Below are 22,521 nucleotides of genomic sequence, written 5' to 3'. Positions count from 1 at the left end.
TTACTGAGGGGGGCACCTGGGTGGCTCAGTGGTTTGGGCTGCTGCCTTTGGCTCGGGTCATGATCTCAGGGTCCTGGGATCGAGCCCCGCATCGGGCTCCCTGCTCCGCAGGAAGCCTGCTTCCCTCTCTCTCTCTCTCTCTGCCTGCCTCTCTGCCTACTTGTGATCTCCGTCTTTCAAATAAATAAATAAAATCTTTAAAAAAAAAAAAAAAGAATTTACTGAGGGAAATACGAAGCCAACAGACAAGTTCCTGCCTTCAGGAACTGTAGTCCAATGAGAGATACAAAAACTACCGTGTTCTGTTCTGATAAATACTGTGACAGCATGGCAGCGCAGGAGAGGTACACTAACAACCGCTGAGACTCAAGGAAGGGAGGAGAAGCAAAGAACGAACAGAAGTTAGCGAGCAAAGGGAGCCAGGAGCTAGGGATTGTTCTAGACAATGACAAGTGCTTACACAAAAGCCAAGGCAAATACAGTGGCCAGCATGCCGGGACCGTCTGCTGTGAGGGTCATTACCTCCTTACCTCATTCCTGATGAGGTAAAATAACACGGTATGATTTCAGGTGGGCCTGGAGACAAGGACAGCACCAACCAAAAGACTCCTGTGAGAGGGACCAGCATTCTCAATGGCCAGGGACCTTCTGGGGCAATGACACTTGCTGAAGGAGATTATTCCCTCCCAGAGAAGGCAAAAGAGGGGGAGAGGGAGGTGAAGACTTAGAAGTGGTAACAAGTCACAATGAACAAGACTGCTAAGAGGCTGGGGAAGAAGCAACAGTGAGACAATGATCAGGCTCTCACAGCAGTCCCCCAACAAACTGTCATTACTTAACTGTCCCCCCTCCCCATGGCCAGTTTCCCGTCACTGTTATCAGTGCTATCACTGATAGCACTGGTTTAGTAATACTCCAACATTTATCAAAGTCAAATTCCTCTCACTGTGCCCTTAAATCTTTGCTCTGGGGGTACCTGGGTGACTCAGTCATTAAGCGTCTACCTTCAGCTCGGGTCATGATCCCAGGGTTCTGGGATCGAACCCCGAATCGTGTTCCCTGGTTGGTGGGAAGCCTGCTGCTCCCCCTCCCACTCCCCCTACTTCTGTTCCCTCTCTCACTGTGTCTGTCTGTCTCTCTCTCTGTGTCAAATAAATAAATAAAATTTTTAAAAAAATCTTTGCTCTGAATTCTAAGGATAACATTAAAAGCACAAGACTTTGGAATAAAATATTTAAAAATCATATACCCAACAAGGGATTTGTGTCTAGAATATATAAAGAACTCTTACTGGGGATGTATTGTACAGCATGGTAACTTTAGTTAATAATACTGTGATGCATATTTGAAAGTTGCTAAAAAAATAGATCTTGAAAGTTCTCGTCGTAAGAAAAAATTTTTTTGTAACTGTGTAGTGATGGGTGTTAATGAGACTTACTAAAGTGATCATTTCACAATATATACAAATATCATTAGGTATGTGAAACGAATATGTTATATTTCAATTATACCTCAATTAAAAACAAAAACTCTTATAACTCAATAATAAGACAACTCAATTGGGGCACCAGGGTGGCTCAGTCAGGTAAGTGTCTGCCTTTAGCTCAGGTCACGATTCCGGGGTCCTGGGATGGAGCCCCATATATCAGGGTCCTTGCTCAGTGGGGAGCCTGCCTCTCCCCTAACTGCTGCTCTGCCTGCTTGTGTTTGCCCTCTCCCTCTCTGTGTTAAGTAAATAAATAAAATCTTAAAAAAAAAAAAAAGACAACTCAATTAAAAAGCGGGCAAAGGATCTAAATAAATACTTTTCTAAAGAAGATATGCAAATGGCCAATAAGCACGTGAAGAGACACTACATATCATTCATTAGTCACTAGGGAAATGCAAATCAGAATCACAATGAGATACAGCTCACACCCACTGCATAACTCTGAGCGCACTGACATGACTGAATCGCACACTTTCTGTGGGTGAACAGTACGGTATGTGAGTTTTATCTTAATAAAGCTACTTAAAAGAAGTGTAAGCCTTCAGTGATTGTTCCTAAGTCCCCTTTAAACTCTCACATTCGGATGCTCTCAGGATCACCCCAGACTCAGCGAGTTCCAGGTGATCATTCTTGTCCTCCAGAACTCAGACCCGTCCACAGCCACCACCTCTGTTTTCCTGCCCCAGGAATCCTCTGGTACTGAAGGTCTTTGTCAAGCTAGCTCTAGCTTCTTCCCTGCTGCCTACCTTCTCTCACCGCCAGTCCCTCAGCTACCTTAGAAGCACGCAGCGCCTGTGTGCTTCTCTCGTCCTGCCTTCTCATCGCCTCCCTACTGAGTAGGGCCTATCTGCATTCCACCTCTCCTTTAGAATCCAAGCTATTCTGCGGAAATTTTTGTATTCAGTATCGTATTATTTATGCTGATCTTCTCTGCCCAGCTTTCGAATAAGAGCCAGTAGAGTCTGCCCTCGAACAACACAGAGGTTAGGAGCGCTGACCGTGTGTGCAGTCAAAAATTCACATGTAGGGGCACCTGGAAGGCTCAGTGGGTTAAAGCCTCTGCCTTCGGCTCAGGTCATGATCCCAGGGTCCTGGGCTCTCTGCTTGGCGGGGAGCCTGCTTCCTCTTCTCTCTCTTTCTGCCTGCCTCTCAGCCTACTTGTGATCTCTGTCAAATAAATAAATAAAAATCTTAAAAAAAAAACTTCACAAGTAACTTTTGACTCCCTGAGAACTTAACTGCTAACAGCCTACCGTTGGACTGTTAGTCTTACTGATAACATAAACAGCTGATTCACACGTATTTTTTATGTTACAGGTATTACATACTGTGTTCTTATAGTAATAGCTAACTTCTTCATTTTTTTGGTATTTGCTATGTGGTTCATCTGCAAGTTTTTTCAAATTGTTGCAAATGTCCCCAAATTTTCCAATATATTTACTGAAAAAAAAATCCACATATAAGGGGACCTGAGCAGTTCAAATCCGTGTTATTCAAGAATCAACTGTATTTGCTCTTCACAGTTTAATAAATATTTATCAAGGGCCTACTGTTTTAACAGGTTTTATATGGAGGGGAAAGAAAATAGTGTTTCGGGATGCCTGGGTGGCTCAGTCGTTGGGCGGCTGCCTTCCACTCGTGTCATGATCCCGGCATCCTGGGATCGAGTCCCGCATCGGGCTCCTAGCTCAGCAGGGAGCCTGCTTCTCCCTCTGCCTCTGCCTGCCACTCTGCCTGTGCTCACTCTCTCTGACAAATAAATAAATAAAATCTTTAAAAAAAAAAAAAAAAGAAAGAAAGAAAATAGTGTTTCTGCCTTGAAGTGTTAGAGGGGAAAAGCTGATGAACAACTCGGTACATATGAAACATGACTGCACAGTCTCAGAGGACAGAGAACTCGTGTGACGGTGGTGAGGTCAAGAAAGCTCTCATAGAAGAACTCCGTCTATTTTTCCTACTTATCGCAGACGGCACTAATAAGGGTCCAATTATACATCTTTCACAAAACGCATCTAAAATCTTATCCCCAAGTAATGTGATTTTAATTAGTCAGTTCCTCATTACCACAGATAACGAAGAACCAGAAGCAAAATCTTGCATTTCATAAATACTAAATTTTATGTACACAGTCATCCCTACAGAGCTTAATACATACCATTTCCCCTCCACACTTCAGCTAAATGGCAACTGCCTTCTCCAGGTTCCTTGCAAAATTCTACAACATCTCGACATGTTGTTTCTGGTGTTATAGGAACTTCTGTTAGAATCTGTTCGTTGTTGCTCAAGAACACGGTTAATATCATCTGTAAGAGAAAAGATCAACAGCTACAACTCTGAGTCATCATCACAGGGATTAGTCTGTAAATTTAAAGCGACCCCCTCTATCTCCCACTCCTCCCACGTATACCAAAATGCCTACAAGATCAGTTTTTGGAAACAGGCTAATTCTAAAATTCATGGCTGGTTCAGCTGAAACAGCAGCGACTCTTGATCTCGGGGTTGTGAGTTCAAGCCCCACACTGGGTGTAAAGACTACCTACACAAATAAGAAATAAAGTTAAAATTTTAAAAATCATGTAGAAAAATTAAAATGTAAAACAAGTCAGGAATATTCCAAAAGAAAATAACATTAGAAGGAAACTAGCATTACCAGATACAATAAAGCCTCAAAACAGTACTGCAGAAGTAAATAAATATATCAATGAAACAAATATGAAGTCCAGAAACAGGAAATGGTAAATGATGAAGGAGATCGAGGAAGGAAAAAGACTGCAATGAGTGATGTCTGAAAAACTGATATTCCCATCTGGGGAAAAAAAACTGGATTCATACTGCATATCATTTACCAGCAAAGACTCATACAAGATCAAATATTTAAATATAAATCATAAATTTATAAAAGTTCTAGAATAAAATCAGGTAAATTCCTTTTTATAACCTTAGAGTACTGAAGCTCATTCTAGCTATAGCTCAAAAACCAGGCACTATAAAAAAGATGGATATATTCAAGCAAAAAAGACAAACTGAGAGAAAAACATCAGCAGCACATATTACAAATAACAGGCTAACCTCCGTAACATACAAAAGGCCCCTAAGGGGGGCCTGGGTGGCTCAGTTGTTTGTGTTTGGCTTGGGTCATGATCTCAGGGTCCTGGGATCCAGCACAGCCCTGAGCCCTGACCAGCGGAAAGCCTGAATCTCCCTCTCCCTCTGTCTCTGCCTACTTGTGCTCTCTCTGTCAAATAAATAAATAAAATCTTAAAAATAAATAAAGGTTCCTAAAAATCGGTAACAAAAAGACCAAATATCCAATTTATTTTTAAAAACTGGCTGAGGAAGAGACGCCTGGCTGATTCCATCAGTGGAGCCTGTAACTCTGGATCCTGGGGTCATGAGTTCAAGCCCCACATTGGGGATAGAGTTTACTTCAAAAAAAAAAAAAAAAAAGTTTAAAAAACTGTCTGGGGATATACAACAATATATCAGAATAAAATGCAAATGGTCCTTAAACATGAAAATACAGTATCATGCATTAAAAGAAACTGTCCAACATTTAAAAAAAAAAGATTTCATTTATTTGAGAGACAGAATGAGCAAGAGAGCACGCAGGGTAGAAGGGCAGGGGGGAGAGAGAAGCAGACTCCCTGCTGAACAGGGAGCCTGACAGAAGGCTCGATCCCAGGACCCTGGGATCATCACCTGAGCCAAAGGCAGACGCTTAATGACTGAGCCACCCAGGCGACCAAGGATTTTTTTTTAATCTTTAAAAAAAAAAATCCTACCATTGTGATCTAAGATCTAAAGCAATCATAACGGAAGGGATTTCTTTAAAACACTACTCCTAAAATACAATTTAAACCGAATATTTTCTTTAATCAGTATTATGAAATGTTTATTCTTTGCTCAAAGTCAGAAACAAAAGCTCCATTTGTCCCCAAATCCTCCTCTCACTTAAAATCTCAGCCGTCAGTTAAGTATTTTAGTTCATTGTTCAAGTAGTTTTTTTCTTAGCAGTGTCCTAAATTCCTAAATCTTGAAATTAAACATCTTTAGACTGATGGTCAGATGGTACGTAACCGAAACTGGTAACAGCTTTCAACTGGTTTCCTTGCCACCAACGTCCCCTCAGTCCAGCGGCTCCGCCAGTTCACTTTCTGAATGTAAATCTAATGAAGTCATCGCCCGGCTTAAAATACTCAGGAGCTCCATAAGGCTGAACAGCAGCCCTTCCCAGAGAAGTTTTTTTCTAGTATATAAACAGGAAACAGGTCTCTTTACTGAGCACTTAGGAGCCGAATGTTCATGTGAACCTGGACTTCTTCCCCCAGAGACTCTTCTGGGGCCTGGATTTCCTTGGAAAGCCCTCGGAGAAGGCCTCCAGACTACCGGCTGAGCTCCTGCTCCCAGCAGACCAGACCCAGTTATACAAAACTTCCTGGCCTGCCCCTACACACGCTGAGCCTTGCTCCCTGAACTCCAGTCCAAGTTCTCTCCGGCTGCTGTCCCTGCCCGAGGGCCCCACCTGCTCGCCTGCAAACTCCAATTCACCCCCCAAAATTCAGTTCACAGGCCACCGCCTGTGCAAAACCTCCCGTCACCACCTCCTCTCCCCGAGGAGACGACCTCCGTCCTCTGAGTCCCCCTCACTCTCACACCTATCTTTATCGCATCACAGCATTACAGGTCTCCCCCTGCTCACCAGGCTCCAAGCGACCAACTTCGGGACCCGTCATTTCCTCGGGGCCTAAGCAGTACCCGAGCCTGGTGGTCGGCACACGAATATCCGGCTGATTGCACGAACCACACGGAATACAAAGCCCCTACCGCACCAGATGATGGGGGCACTGCGGCAGGTAACCCACAAGCTGCCTGTTCAGGAAGCAAGCACTGCCCCTGCAGCAACTCTTGCATATTACACGTACATTTGAATTTTACAAGCAGTTAAACAGTTACTTCTGCTCACTAACCCATAAGAGGAAATGATTGAATTGGGGGCTTCTGAATACTGAAATAAGCGGACTGGAATCTATAGAATTTGGAATAAAACAGTAATTCCTGGATCCAGTACAAACAAGTCCAGAACTGAAGGGCCTTAATGCTTTCACAGTTTCAACAAAACTGGAATGCATTTTTGCTCTTGTTTACACATATTTTATACTTCTAATGATACATTCCGTCATTTCAGAGAAAATGGTTTTCAAGATCTAATAATAGACTTTCCTAAATCATGCTTTATAAATCAAAATTTCGAATTAGTGAAACTTTTTTTTTCTTTTTTCTACTACCTTCTCTTTAAATGCTAACACCGCCGCTCACCGGCAAGCGGCCAAGTTCGTGCCCTGCTTCCCTCAGCTGCTCAGAGCACGGATTCCTCACCCCCGTGTCTGCTGCAGTGGCCGGTGCTGTGTTCGCAACACCACGAGGCAGGGAATGTTGACACCATCATTTGCTTCTGGAAGACAGCAAGACCTGGGATGGGCACAGACCACGGGCGCCACGCAGCTCCGCCAGCACGCGCAGGGCCGGGCTCACTTGCTCTGAGCAGCACCGTCCCCAACGATCACGCTGTCGGAGTGAAGGATGGGGCGACGCTATTTGGGGACACTTTTGAATTACGCCGACTTTTCAGCTCACAAGTAAGATCAACATGGTGGGGTGAGGGAGGGGAGGCTGAATGGCACAGTTAGGAGTCTGGACATTCAGATGTAAAAGCTAATTCATCCAAAAATCACTAAGCATTACCTCAGCTTTTAAGCTTTCTGTTATAGTCTTTAGTAAACCCCATCTTTTCTAATCTTAGCAAAATTCATTTCCTCTAATCTCCAATTATTCAATCAAAGCTAATTTCATTATAATCATGACAGATTTAGAAGCTTTCCAGATAAAAGAAGCTGGCATTGATCTGGATGGTATAGACTCCCCTATACCATCACCTAAAATTAAACTGAAAAGGCATGTGACTGCCATTATTCTAGCAAGATTTCCTTCACTTAAGAAACTAAACGTCTTGAGGCACCTGGGTGTTGGGTGGCTCAGTCCGTTAAGCGTCTGCCTTCAGCTCAGGTCATGATCCCGGGGTCCTGGGATCCAGCCCCAGCGGGCTCCCTGCTCAGCGGGGAGTCTGCTTCTCCCTCTGCCCTTCCCCTGCTCATGATCTCTCCCTCATCTGCTCTTGCTCTCTCTCAAACAACAATAACAACTAAATATCTCCAACAAAAATATATTTTATGGATCCTAGAAGCACATTTTGTTTTGTTTACATTTTAACATCTCTGAAACCATAACATATCTTAGAACTGATACCTGTCACAATCTGACAGGTAGTGTTATTTTTTTCTCTTAATAATAACTATAAGACAGAAAGAAGAAACGCAAGAGGATTGGGAAACTAAAGAAAACAAGTACAGAGAAAAATAAGTTAAAGCTCATCCTTCCTGAAAGATGAATATGCTGAAAAGCAGAGATTTTGGGGGTGCCTCGGTGGCTCAGTGGGTTAAGTCTCTAGGTTCGACTCAGGTCATGGTTTCAGGGTTCTGGGATCGAGCCCCGCATCAGGCTCTCTGCTCAGCAGGGAGACTGCTTCCCACCCCACTCCCACCCCACCTGCTGTTCCATCCCCTTGTGATCCCTCTCTCTGTCAAATAAATAAATAAAATATGTAAGTTAAAAAAGAGAGAGAAACCTGCCAAGGTTTTCATACTGTGCGCTGTAACACACACGGCAGGTGAGGACCGGACACCGACACCTACTGGCCCCAACCACCCTTCAGCCCAGACCACGGCCCACAGACCCTGCGCGCCCTGCTTCCCCTTCTCAATCACCCACACACGTCCGCCTCCTCTTGGAAGTTTTCCCAACACCAATGTTTGCCCTTCCTGAACCAACCTGAGCGAGAGCCTCCTATTCTGCTGATGACAGACTGCGGCTATTTCCAGTGCCGCATTCTTACACTACATAATGGGTGTTTTCTTGATTACATCCTCTACTGGAACACTGTGACTCATGGGAGTGACTTGTAACCCATTGCCAGGTTTTGAAATCAAGCTGCATGTATATTTCTTTTCTCTCTCTTTTTAAAGATTTATTTATTTATTTATTTATTTGACGGACAGAGATCACAAGTAGGCAGAGAGAGAAGGGGAAGCAGGCTTCCCGCTGAGCAGAGGGATCAATGCCAGGCTTGATCCCAGGTCCCTGGAATCATGACCTTAGCCAAAGGCAGAGGCTTAATCTACTGAGCCACCCAGGTGCCCTTTAGTATTCTTTTTAATCAAAACCCCCAGAAATATGCATAAGGCCAGTGACGGCAGGACTCGTGTGCTGGCACTCAGAGCCCGAATACAACGGGGTCTCATGGACATGCTCAGTGAATGAGAACAGGCTGGCAGGCAGGTAATACAACCGCCGTGAGTAACCTGAGAGGCCACTGCATCCTTTTCAAGAACACTGGAGCTACATAAAGAAAACCAACTAATCACTAATAATAACCACAAACTTACATATCTACATACATCTACATATATCCTTTAAAATGTTTACAAACTTGGTATTTAAAGGATGATCCTGGTCTAAGGAAATCAAACAAAGCACAAAGTAGGGATGTATAAGACATTATAAAACAGGAACTATCTGCAATATACATATGTATCAAATTATCACACTGTATACAATGTTATACAACGTTACATGTCCATTATACAATGATGCAATATTCTATGTCAATTTTATCTCAGTAAAGCTGGGGGAGAAATGATCCTTAAAAACAAAAAAGGAACTATCCTATAATGGAAAAGTCAGGTAATAACCGGTGTTGAGGATGTGGAGAAACTGAAATTCTCATGCACTAGTATGGGAATATAAACTGGTATAGCCATTTTGAGAAACTGTCTGTTCAGTTTAAAATGTTAAACACAGATCTATCATATGACCCAGCAATTCCTCTCCTAGATACCTGTTTTAAGTGAATAAAAATATATGTCCATACAAAGGCCTGTGTGGAAATGTTCGTAAGCAGCATTATTCACAATAACCAAAAAAAAGTAAACAATCCAGGGGCACCTGGGTGGCTCAGTGAGTTAAAGCCTCTGCATTCAGCTCAGGTCATGATCTCGGGATCCTGGGATCAAGCCCAGCATTGGGCTCTCTGCTCAGCAGGGACCTGCTTCCCCCTCTCTCTCTGCCTGCCTGTCTACTTGTGATCTCTGTCTGTCAAATAAATAAATAAAATCTTAAAAAAAAAGAGTACACAATCCAAATGTTCATCAGCCAATAAACGTGGTATTATCGTACAATGGAATATTATTCAGCCATAAAAAGAAACAAAGTACTGACCTAACCAGGCTGCAAAATGGAGGGACCTTAATCGCATTATGCCTTATGAAAAAAACAATGCTTACACAAAAAAATCACACATTATATGATTCCATTTATGTGAAATCTCCGTAACAGGTAAATCCACAGAGTTAGAAGCTAGGTAAAATGGAGAGATTTTAAACAGGCACAAAATTTATTTTTAGTGCGACAGAAATGTTCTAAAATTAGACTGTGGTGATGGTGGCACGACTCTGTAAATTTACTACAGATCACTGAATTGTTCATTTTTATGGTATATAAATTATGCCCCCAAATAAAGGAAAATGTCAAAACTACAAACATCCAGAAAAGGAAATGGGAAATTCTACTTATGTGATACAAAGAAGCCTGAAATAAATGAAATTCTGTCACTGGTTCTACCACTGCTTTTGCTGTGACTGCCTGCAGAATCACCCCCTCCTGCCTCTCTGGGCCATGGCTTCTCACCAGCAGCACAGGAGACAATACGGATAGAATATACCCTTTAGAACGTTTCTCCGAATTTGCTGGCCCTCATCCACTCAGGTAAAACCTTAGATCCCTTAGCCCACCAACCCCACCTACTTTCATATCTAGTGGAAAAGGAATGCAGAGACAACAAAGATAACAGGAGGAATAAAATGACAAGAGCTATACAACAATGCAGCTACTGTAGGTTATAAATACCTCACCCAGGAGCTTACAAGTAAGTAGCTCATAAAGGTCGCAGAAAGCACCAGCTGGAGTCAGGGTAAAGGAACATCAGAAGACCCTTTCAAGTTTTCCAGTGGGCTATGTGCCCCAGTATGAGAATCAACCTTTGCTCCCTTCTGACCCTAACACTGTTCACCAATTCACCTGTTAAGAATCTCAGAAACATTAGGGCTATAGAGAAAACTAAGTCTAAGACCTCCCCTTGAATGTCTCATCCCACTTCCCTAAATCAGCCTCTCAAAGACTGAAAAACACATGCGAGGGGTCCCTTGCCCACTCACAAAGAGGAAGGAACAGAAAATGAAACAGACCAGGGAGGTGCCCTTGACCCCCTTCTCTCTCACCCTCCACAAGCAACACATCAGTAACACTGTGGACCCTAATTTTAAAGTATACCCAGACTCTGACTGCTCCTTTTTGTTGCGATAGATACATCACCTCCTTCAATGTCCTCAAGTGTTTTCCTACTTTTCTCAGAATAAGATCTAAAGTCCTAAATCCTGCCTCCAAGGTCCCACATGATCTGCATCATATACACACCACTTGGATCTTACCTCTCACCACACCTCCCCCTTCACTGCCCTATTCCAGCCACAGGGGAAGAACACATTTTCACTGTTCTTCTAACAGAGGAAGCCAATTCCTGCCTCAGGGCCTTTGTACTTGCTGTTCTCTACCTAGGCCATGCTTCCCCTCAGCTACTAGCATGGCTGTATGATTCTCTTCTTTCGGGCCTCGGCTCCAATGTCACCTTATCAGAGAAGCTTTCCCTAATCAATCTAACACAACACTATTCTATCACTCAGTCCCTTTCCTATCCTGCTTTTACTCTCCTTCCTAGCACTCACCACCACCTAAACTATGTTATATATTTATGTTCCACTGGAACACAAGCTGCCTGAGAACAGAAATTTTAGTTTACTGCGGCATCACTAGTGCCTGCAGCACTGCTCAGATCACAGTAGGCACTCAATAAACTTCTCCAATTATATATAAAGTGTTTTTCAATAGGTTGAGTTATGAAGGGTAGGCACCTGCCTTCTCATCAAGGTCTCTACAGAAAGAGACTGACAACAGTTTACCGCTCTAATCAGTGAGTTAGTAGACATCAGAGAGAAGGAAAAAAACTTTGAAAAATGCTAGTATGAAGTCAAGAGCCTATCACACACGTGATACCACCTTGGCAGATTTCACTCAAACCCGGAGAAGCAGCGGCAGCCCTCGTTCAAGCTTCCCTCTTACCACAAGGTGGCACTGCAGAGTATCAGGGAGTGACTTCCCTGACCCTCTCAGATTTGGGAGGAGTAAGATTACCTCCAAAGAAAACAGAGGAATAGTTCAATAAGATCATGTTAAGTTCAATTTCCAAAACTGGGATTTGCATTAGTTTGGAAAAAAAAAAAACAGAATTGGCCTTTGGAGAGCAATGAAATTTTTTTTCTAATAAATGATTAGTATAAAACTGCAAGGATACATATTTAACTCTCTTGAGGGGACAGATACATTTGAATATCTGAGTAGCATCTATTCAAAGTTAAATGTCCAGGGGCACCTGGGTGGCTCAGTTGGTTAAGAGGTTAAGAGCCCAACAGGGCAAGGACAATATCAGCTCTAAGCTCCTGCTGATCAGTGTAGGATTCGTTGCCCAGAATGGCGGCTGCTTTACTGACACTGTCCATGTGGACATTAGGGAAGCAGAAAAACACAGATCTTCAAACCACAGGCTGTGACCCACTAGTAGGCCATAAGATCAATTAGCGCCTCAAGGGCCATTTTTGGTTTTTAATGAAATAGAACAGAACAGTACAAAACAGTGTTAAGAGAACAAAATGACAAGCCATGGACTGGGAGAAAATATTTACAAAATACATATCTGATAACGAGCTTACATCCTAAATATACAAAGAATCCTTATAACTTGATAATAAGAAAACAAATCAATCAAAATATGGACAAAAGAGGAGCGTCTGGGTGGCTCAGTGGGTTAAGCTCAGGGTCCTGGGATCGTGTCTGGCGTCAGGCTTTCTGCTCAGCAGGGAGCCTGCTTCCCACCCACCCCCCTCTCTGCCTGCCTCTCTGTCTACTTGTGATCTCTCTGTCAAATAAATAAATTTAAAAATCTTAAAAAAAAAATATGGACAAAAGAGCCTAAAAGATCAATTAAGACATAGAGATGGCAAACAAGCAGAAAAGATGCTCAATGTCATGGATCACTAGGGAACTCCACATTCAAACAATAATGGCACCATGCACCTAACTAGAAAGGCCACCGCCCAGCACGCTGCCAGCACTAAATGCCGTGAGGAGGCAGAACAAGAGCTCACTGGTGGGAATGTGAAATGATGCAGCCACTCTGGAAGGCGGCCTGGCCGTTTCTTACGGAACTAAACATACTCTTACCATATGATTTAGCAGTGGAGCTCCCTGGTGTTTACCCAAATGAGTTTGAAACTTACATACAAAAACCTACACAGGAACGTGTATAGCAGTTTTATTCATAACAGTCCAAACTTGGAAGCCACCAGGATGTCCTTCAGTAGGTGGATGGGTAAAGGAACAGTGGTTCATCCAGATGATGGAATATTATTGAGCAATAAAAAGAAATGAGGTATCAAATCACAAAAAGAAACAGAGGACTCTTAAATCATACTGCTAAGTGAAAACCACCAGTGTGAAAAGGCTACACACTGTACGGTTCCAACTATATGACAGTTCTGGAAGAGCAGAAACTATGGAAACAGTAAAAAGATCAGTGGTTGCCAGGGGTTTTGGGGACAGGGAGAGATGAATAAGCAGAGCATCAAGGGTTTCTAAGGCAGTGAAAATACTCCATATGATATGGTAATGGCGGAGAGATAACATTAACATTTGTCCAAATCCACACAACTATATGATACAAAGAGTGAACTGCATGTGAACTATGGTCTTTAGTTAAAAATAATTTTTCAACATGAGTTCATCAATTGTAACAAATGTAGCACATTAATGCAAGATAGTAATAGCAGGGAAAACTTGGGCGCCTGGGTGTGTCGGTCAATTGAGCCTCTGCCTTCATCTCACGTCATGATCTCAGGGTCCTGAGATCGAGCCCTTCATGAGGCTCAAACGGGAGTCTGCTTCTCCCACCCCCTCTTTCCCCCCCTCACCTTGCGTTCTGTGCACATGCACTCTCTCTTTCAAATAAATAAATGCAAACTGTAAAAAAAAAAACAATACAGGAAACTGCTGGGGCTCAATTTTTCTAAAAAAAAAAAATACAAAACAACAACGAAGTCTATTAGCATAAAATACAGTCAAACAGTACACTACACACGGTAAGGTAAGTGTGGTCCCCTAAACTTCCAACTATATATATTTACACAGAGAGATGTGTGTGCGTGTGTGTGTGTGTGTAAGACTGGGTCATCTTACAAGAGGTACTGTTGGGTCATGGTCAAAGGTGGGTCAGGGTTGAAGAAGATTAAAAGATACTGCTCTCAGGGCCTCCCAACACCCAACTACATGAACACTCACTGTCCTACTGCCATCACCATTTATCGGTGCTTATTATCAGGCTCTGATATGCACTTCACACATTCTCAATTCTCACACCAACTCTGCAAGACAGACACCACCCTTCATTTTACAGAATAAGGCAATGAGGTGTGCAGAGGTTAAATAACTTGTCCAAGATCACTGAGCTAATTAATACCAGGGTGAGAAGTGACCCTGGTCTGACTCTCAAGTTCTGCTCTGAACCACGACTTCAAACGGCTTGCTATAAAATACAGAAGGAAAGAGCAAATGTTTTCATAAATACCCTCCTACTTATAATATATTCCCCATTATTTATTTATTTTAAGATTTTATTTATTTATTTGACAGAGAGAAAGATCACAAGCAGACAGAGAGGCAGGCAGAGAGAGAGAGAGAGGAGGAAGCAGGCTCCCTGCTGAGCAGAGAGCCTGATGCAGGGCTCAATCCCAGGTCCTCGGGATCATGACTTGAGCTCAAGGCAGCCGCTTAACCCACTGAGCCACCCAGGCACCCCTACTCCCCATTATTTAATATTTTCTCAATTAACTATGTTTTACCTATTGTTTGTATTTGAAACTATCTGAAATGCAATTATTATATAAGGGAACCAGAACAAAGAATCATGCATTTTTTTTCCCTAATTAATCAACTAACTGTATTGAGTATCTGGTTAAAACCATGTAAATGTTCTAACTAAATTTTCTTAAGCTTTCAGAAGTTTAAATTAGGTATACCCTAAATTTTCAGAATACAATTTCTTCCATCTCTATATTGCTTTGTAAGTTCAAGAAAATACATTCTTATATGTATTTCTTAAAACATATCTATCTACTCCTAGGTACATATCCAACAGAATTAAAAACTGTCTTACACAAAAACTTGAACAGGAATGTTTACAGTAGCTTTATTCACAACAGCCACACAGTGTAAACAGCTCAGAATGAAGAATGATTAAGCCAATGCGATGTAGTTATAGAATGGAACATTGCTCGGGCATAAAACGGTATGCAGAGAGTGCTACAACATGCATCAACTTTAGAAATATAATGCCAAGTGGATGCAACCATATACAAAAATCACACGGATGATTTCATTTACATGAGGTGTCCAGACTAGGCAACTCTACAGAGGCATAAAGGACAACTGTGTGCTTGCCTGGGGCTGGCGGGGGGCAGTGAGAAATGGGCAGGGACTGCTAAGGGGTACAGACTTTCTTCTTTCTGAGGCAATGAAAATGTGCTCAAATCGGGCATGATGATGGCTACCTAATTCTGTTAATGTATTAAAACCAATGAATTGTATACTTTAAAAGGGTGAATTTTAGGGACGCCTGGGTGGCTCAGTTGGTTAAGCAGCTGCCTTCAGCTCAGGTCATGATCCCAGCGTCCTGGGATCAAGGCCCACATCGGGCTCCTTGCTCGGCAGGGAGCCTGCTTCTCCCTCTGCCTCTGCCTGCCTCTCTGTCTGCCTGTGCTCGCTCCCCCCCCCGATAAATAAATAAAATCTTTAAATAAATAAATAAATAAATAAAAGGGTGAATTTTATTGTATGTGAATTATGTATCAGTCTAGTTGCTATTTAAGGGGGGAAAACATATCTAGCTATGCCAATTATCCAACCTATATAACCTATACAATCAGTAAAATATTTTTACCAATGGAAATAACTTTAAATAAACACATTATCTCCCTGTATGATTTTTCTTTTCTTGACTAATAAACATTTATATTTGTATAAATCTTTTCAAATCAATATCAAAAGTACTAATTCTTTTGTTAATAGGGAAAAAAAAGCTTAAAACAAAGATATTTAGCAAAATAAGGTCTTTGAAGAACACTTTAATATAATCATGTGTATAGATGTACCACAGTCAATTCTATTCATCTCATAATATAAAATCAGAATATAGATTACGAAGGAAACACAAGTCTAATAATACTCCTATCCTTTTACAAATAACTATCCATTTTCTCTTTCAGGTTTGAGCCAGCTCTTGAATCCCACGATCCTACTTTGAATTTGCTTATAATGCTCTGAGTTACCATTCTCGAAATGTTTCTTCTCATCTTAAGAAAACTAAGCAAAAGTGAAGTGTGGAAAACAAAAGTCCCACTGCCTAGAGATTATGCCATTTACAAAGGAAAAATACTTAAATAGATGTCCCTTGGGCTCTGTGGAATCTAAATCCAGGCAGTAATGACATGAGCCATGATAAGACGTCCTAATGAGACAAGACAGACCACCGTTGTCACAGCACAGTGAGATGGTAGATAAAGTTTCACCTAATTTGGTGAGTTCCAAGGAAGAAAAGTTCAGTGTTAGCACTGTTTAATAACAACTGTAACCAGAACCTAGAAATCACTATGAAAAGGACAACTAAACTTAATTTACTAATCTCTATATAAAGCTTGTCATAAAAAAGACTGCTGAAGCTTTGTTAACAACTTTAAAAAGTGAAACCTCAACATTTTAAGTTTTCACAATAAATGCCTTGCTCATATTTTATGTTTAGAAAAACTGCTTGTTGGAAGTAGGGTACACACACAGCTACACATTTTCTTTTTTCAAATTCTACTAGTATTTCAAAATATTGTTTAAAAGCTTTACTTTTTGGGGCGCCTGGGTGGCTCAGTGGGTTAAGCCTCTGCCTTCAGCTCAGGTCATGATCCCAGGGTTCTGGGATCGAGCCCCACATCGGGCTCTCTGTTCAGCAGGGAACCTACCTCCAACTCTCTCTCTGCCTGACTCTCTGCCTACTTGTGATCTCGGTCTGTCAAATAATAAATAAAATCTTTAAAAAAAAAAAAAGATTTATTTTTTCAAACACACACACACATACACACACACACACACACACACACACACACACACACACAGAGTGGAGGGGGAGAGAGAGAATTTCAAGCAGACTCCCTGGTGAGCACTGAGTCTGACATGGGGCTCATCTCATGACCCTGAGACCATGACCTAAGCTGAAATCAAGAGGTAAACACCTAGACACCCATGTGCCCCTCAAGTACTGACCTAATTTTTTTGTTTTGTTTTTAACTTATTTATTTGACAGAGAGAGAACAAGCAGGGGGAAACAGCAGGCAGAAGGGAAGGGAGAAGAAGGTTCCCCGCAGAGCAGGGAGCCCTATGTGGGGCTTGATCCCAGGACCTTGGGATTATGATCTGAGCCAAAGGCAGACACTCAACCAACTGAGCCACCCAGGCGCCCCAGTACTGACCTATTTTAAAGTTTGTTTATCTATCTATCTATGTCATCTCTATACGCAATCTGGGGTTTGTACTCATGACCTGAGATCAAGAGTTGCATGCTCTTCTGACTGAGTCAGCCAGGCACCGTAGTATCGACTATTTACTTACTTTATGTTCAATTAGCCAGCAGATGGTACACAAGTTTTTGATAGTGACTTATTTTAGATGCTTAAAATGAGAATAAGGTTTATAACAAGATATTTAACATACAAGACTTCAACAATTTATTGATAATAAGAACAGCTATTATTTCCATGCTTACTATGTTCATGGACACACCATTTGTTTACCCATATTATATCATGCGATTCTCCCAACAGACCTAGAGAGCAGGGTGCTAAGATGATCCTGCCGCTGCAGACAGAACAAAGGATTGCCCAAGGACACATGACTAAGAAGTGCCAGAATGTCTGACCCAGGAATGTCTGACTCCAAAGCTTAAGTTTCTACTCTAATAGTTCAAGAATAAAACAGTGCTAACATCCATGAACACTTACACACACACACTTTTCAAGTTCTTCATCCTGATGAAAGTGTAGGAAACAATCTTTATCCAAAAGTTATCAGATAAGAACATAAACTCCAACTACTCTTTATAATGGAAGAATTCACTTCATACATATAATTTACATGTACCTTTGAAAAGCAAAACATTATTAAGTATGAACTTCAGGGTGAATTGTAGAGATTCATTGTAAAACCCAATATGAATGTACTCAACAGCCCAAACTGCCTCCAGGCCAAAAAAAAAAAAAAAAAAAAAACACTTACTAAATAAAGGCTAAAAGGAAAACTTTGATGCCTTGGCACTCATATGAATTCACCTCTTTTATGAACCTGGCATGGGTTCATAAAGATGTGGATCATGACGATTCACCTGAGGTTTGGGTCTGCTTAGATACCAGAAGAGCATTTACAAAAACATGAGGACAATTTGCAAAATTTCAACAGCATTCCTTTTGAAGACAGAATTGTGTATTCCATCACTCCCTAAAAACATCAGGCTGTGCAGGAGTTTTCTTATTACAGGACTATAATTTTTACCTTTCCAAACAATATCAATAACTTCTATTTTGGAGAATGACTCAATTTCTGAATGTTAATATTGTCAGGAAGTCACGCATTTTCAAAAAGGGAAAAGAATGAGCACTCTCTCAGCACCTACTAGACAATCATACACCATTTTTTTTCCCTAGATGGGGTGGGTGAGGCACTGGAGAAGAGAGTCTTAAGCAGGCTCCATGCTGGTCATGGATGTGGGACTCAATCTCACAACTGCGATAGTTTTCAGATGGCAATTCCCTCCCCTCCTCTCTGGGGCCCACACCTGGGCAAGTTTCCAGGGAGCACAGTTATTTTACATGCCCATCTCTCTTGCCACTGTGGGCTCAATGAAGGAAAACACGACAGAAAATGTTTTTTATTCCACAAGTATCACTGAGCACCCACTTCATGCTGGAGATTCAGTGCTGACAAAGCAGACAGGGTTCCTGCACTTTGGGGGGGATCTGATTATAGTCTGGGGACGGAGACAAAATAAGTAGATCTAAAATATAGTATGGCTGTGATATACCCTATGAAGAAACAAAATAGCCAAAGGAGACAGGGAAAAGGACAATTTTAATAAGGTGTTAGAAAAGGCCTCCCTGAGGGTGAGGGAGTCCTAAGCCGGCAGAAAGCTGAAGGAAGAGCAATCGGGCAGAGGAAAGAGCTCACAAGCCCCAGGGCGGAAGGAACGCTCAGTAAGGTTCAGGATCGAGGGGTCAGCTTGGCTGGAGCAGAGAAATCAAAGTGAGGAGAGTGGAGGAGCACAGGTAAACTACTAATTAGGCTTTTGCTCAGAGGAAGATCACAACGAGCTCAGAGAACTGGAAGCTACCACGGGGCGTGTTTTACCATAACGACTCGCAGGCTCACCCTGGCTGCCCTGCTGACAACACGCGGAGGGGAAAGAGCACAGAACCGAGACGGCCGCTCGGGAGGCAAACGTCAGAATCCAGCAGACGGTGAGCGTCGTGGAGGTGGTACAGAACAGGAGCTGGCGGACTGGCAAGGTGCTCTGACAAGATCTGCTGACAGAACGGATGTGGCCGGCAGGAGATAGAGGCTGCGCCACGGCAGGGAGGCCTGTGCCAGGTCAGCGGCTCAGCGCTCCCTATCAGGTCTGTCCGATAAAGCCCCTCTTTTCTAAGATGCTGAAAGCAAGAGTTGAGTTTTTGCCACTTGCAACCAAAATGACCTTAATTACTAAAATGATTATCATTTTACAAACGAGAAGCCTAAGGTAGAGAAAGGTTCCGTACTCATCAACTCGTCAAAAAAAAGGAAAAAAAATCGAAGTGTTAGTTTGATATTTGGTAAACCTGAAAATCAACTACTCAGAAAGATGAGAAGAAAGAGCAAGTGCTCGGCTCTCCTCCAAGGCACCAGAGTTGCCCGGTAGCGGAGACCGCCTGTGAACGCAGGTCTGACTGGCTCCGAAGCCCTGCTCGCTCCACCACACCGTGGGGCTCCCGGCCACGACCAGCTCCCCTCCAGCGGCAAGCAGGCACAGAGGGCTTAATCCTAAAACAGAAGCACCAGGGCAGGTGCGGAGGGAGGAAAGGTCAGCAAGAAGGTGACTTCAGGGCCAGCACATCACCAGGCAGGAGAAGCAGGGGTCTTCCGTTAGGAGAACGCCTCTCCACTCCCCCCCCCCCATCCCGTAGGGTCAAGAACCACAACAGCTCCGTTTGGCAAAGATGGGGGAGTCTCAGCTCCGGACCAAGTTGAAAGCTCTGGCTGTTTCTATCAAAGAGGAGGGAAAAAGGAGTTCAGGTTGACAGACCACCTTTACCCTCTGCCCATACCACCACAGAACAGTATTCTTTCCCCTCTGATCTCAAAAACAGCCCATGTATTACTGTTGGCTGAGCACTCGGGATGTTCTCACAAGGATCCATATTTTAACACAAAATAAAACAGTGTTTCTCTAAGGTAACATTCATATTAGTCCTACTAAAAGCAGAGATTTTAAGCTGCAAATCTGAGATGACAGTACATAAGGGCCTCATATTTTTTTCTTCCACAGTCACTAAAGTTGTTTGGGGAAAAAAGAAAAGATAGAAAATTTTTGTGGTAATCTGAGTTATTTTAGATTAAGTGACCACTTGCTTCTTAATCCTTTCGTAAGCATTCAACTAAAAGGGGCATGTTGAGAGATTCACATTTAAGGCATCATAAAGATCAGTCATCAAATCTTAGAGCCAGGGGCGCCTGGGTGGCTCAGTTGTTGAGCGTCTGTCTTTGGCTTGGGTCGTGATCTCAGGATCCTGGGATGGAGCCCCACATCGGGCTCCCTGCTTGGTGGGAAGCCTGCTTCTTCCTCTCTCACTACCCCCTGCTTGCGTTCCTGCTCTCTCTCTCTCTCTCTCTCTCTCTCTCTGTGTCAAATAAATAAATAAAATCTTTAAAAAAAAAAAAAATCTTAGAGCCAGAAGGAACATCATCTAACCACCACTCTTTCCCATTTTACGGATGAGGAAGCAGAAGCCCAGGGAAGGAACTAATTTGTTAGGTTAATAAATCTTACGTGTAACAAAACCAAGACGGAAACCAGCTCTCCTGACTCTCAGCTCAGCAGGCTGCCTCCCTCTCTGCACTTGATCTCACTCCACTGTTTGTTGTTGTCGTCATCATTACAGCGTTTACATGATGTTAAATGACAAGGTCTGAAAATTGTCCAGGAAGAAGTCATACAACATTCTCTCAAATCTAATTTCCTCCCTCTCTTATTTAAATACCTGATACCAATTCTGGGCACTAAAAAGGTTAGGAAAACGCCTAGAACTTATAAAATTGTAGAAATCAACTAAAATTAAGTCACAAAAGAAAACCATGAAATAAAATCAACACATAGGAATACATAATCAAATGCAATCTATAAAGGGTAGCTGATCACAAAACAGACCTATAATACACCTTGAAAATATTACAAGAGGGCTCCCTAAATATCAATGAGATCCTGGAAAATGTAAGCTAAGTGACATGATTTTGTTAAAAATAATCTGGGCCACCTGGGTGGCTCAGTTGTTAAGCATCTGCCTTGGGCTCAGGTCATGCAAGCCCCACATCGGGCATCAGCTCCCTGCTCGCCACTCTCCCTCTCCCACTTTCCCTGCTTGTGCTCCCTCTCTTGCTGTGTCTCTGTCAAATAAATAAACAAAAATCTTTATAAACAGGGGCGCCTGGGTGGCTCAGTGGGTTAAGCCTCTGCCTTCAGCTCAGGTCATGATCTCAGGGTCTTGGGATTGAGCCCCACATCGGACTCTCTGCTCAGCAGGGAGCCTGCTTCCCCCTCTCTCTGCCTGCCTCTCTGCCTCTTTATGATCTCTCTCTGTCAAATAAATAAAATCTTTAAAAAAAAAAAAAAACTTTATAAATAAATAAATAAGTCCAAGGACTCAACTGGGATGTAACTGAGGTAACCATATAAGTAAGAACCAAACATGGCCACTCTGAGTGAAAAAAGGAGCTAATAAGACAGACAACCAGGACAACAGACAAAAACTAAGACCTTCCCTTGCATATCTGGATGTATAGGCACCCAACATAAGTCATTCCTAAGAAAAAGTACATTGTTTAATACACAACAAAATCCCAAGAGACAAGTACCACAAAGCAACAAATCTTTTAAAAATCAGGTCTAAAGAGGGCGCCTGGGTGGCTCAGGTCATGATCCCAGGATCCTGGGATAGAGGCCCACATGGAGCTCCCTGCTCGGCGGGAGGCCTGCTTCTCCCTCTCCCCACCCCCCCCCCCCGTCTGTGTTCTCTCTCTCTCTGTATCTCTCTCTGTCAAATAAATAAAATCTTTTAAAAAAAAATTGTAAAAAAATCAGATCTAAAGAGAAAATAAAACCCCACAGAATAGATTATTTTTCCCAGTAAGATTCATTCCAACTATCTATTTTACTGGCAAGATGAAAAGTAAACCTTGTAAGATGACCTACCAATTCTACCTCCAAAAAAAAAAAAGGATTGTCCTATCCTTCACCAAGAGGGTCAAGAAAAAGAACCATTTATGAGGGCCCCTGGGTGGCTCAGTGGGTTAAGCCACTGCCTTCGGCTCAGGTCATGATCTCAGGGTCCCGGGGTCGAGTCCCGCATCGGGCTTTCTGCTCGGCAGGGAGCCTGCTTCTCTCTCTCTGTCTCTCTGCCTGCTTCTCCATC

General features: G+C 42.6%; 1 protein-coding gene across 4 annotated transcripts in view; it reads right to left on the bottom strand.

Moving 5' to 3' along the window:
- The window catches only part of PPP1R13B (protein phosphatase 1 regulatory subunit 13B), a 93,048-nt gene that overhangs the window by 54,295 nt on the left and 16,232 nt on the right, over window positions 1–22,521 (bottom strand). For 2 of the 4 annotated variants that reach the window (XM_082737415.1, XM_082737416.1), the window contains exons 1-2: window positions 6,145–6,419; window positions 3,645–3,792 (exon numbers count right to left, since the gene is read on the bottom strand). In XM_082737415.1, coding sequence (XP_082593541.1) covers window positions 3,645–3,792 — 148 coding nt within the window. In that variant the 5' untranslated portion in view covers window positions 6,145–6,419. Of the gene's footprint in view, window positions 1–3,644; window positions 3,793–6,144; window positions 6,420–22,521 lie in introns of those variants that run through there. The other 2 variants (XM_082737417.1, XM_082737414.1) reach the window with 1 other exon arrangement.

This window comes from Mustela nivalis (assembly GCF_964662115.1).
Source record: "Mustela nivalis genome assembly, chromosome: 6".
Lineage (NCBI taxonomy): Eukaryota > Metazoa > Chordata > Mammalia > Carnivora > Mustelidae > Mustela > Mustela nivalis.
The sequence above is the reverse complement of the archived record's forward strand: the minus strand, read 5'-3'. Positions and strand labels throughout refer to the sequence as shown.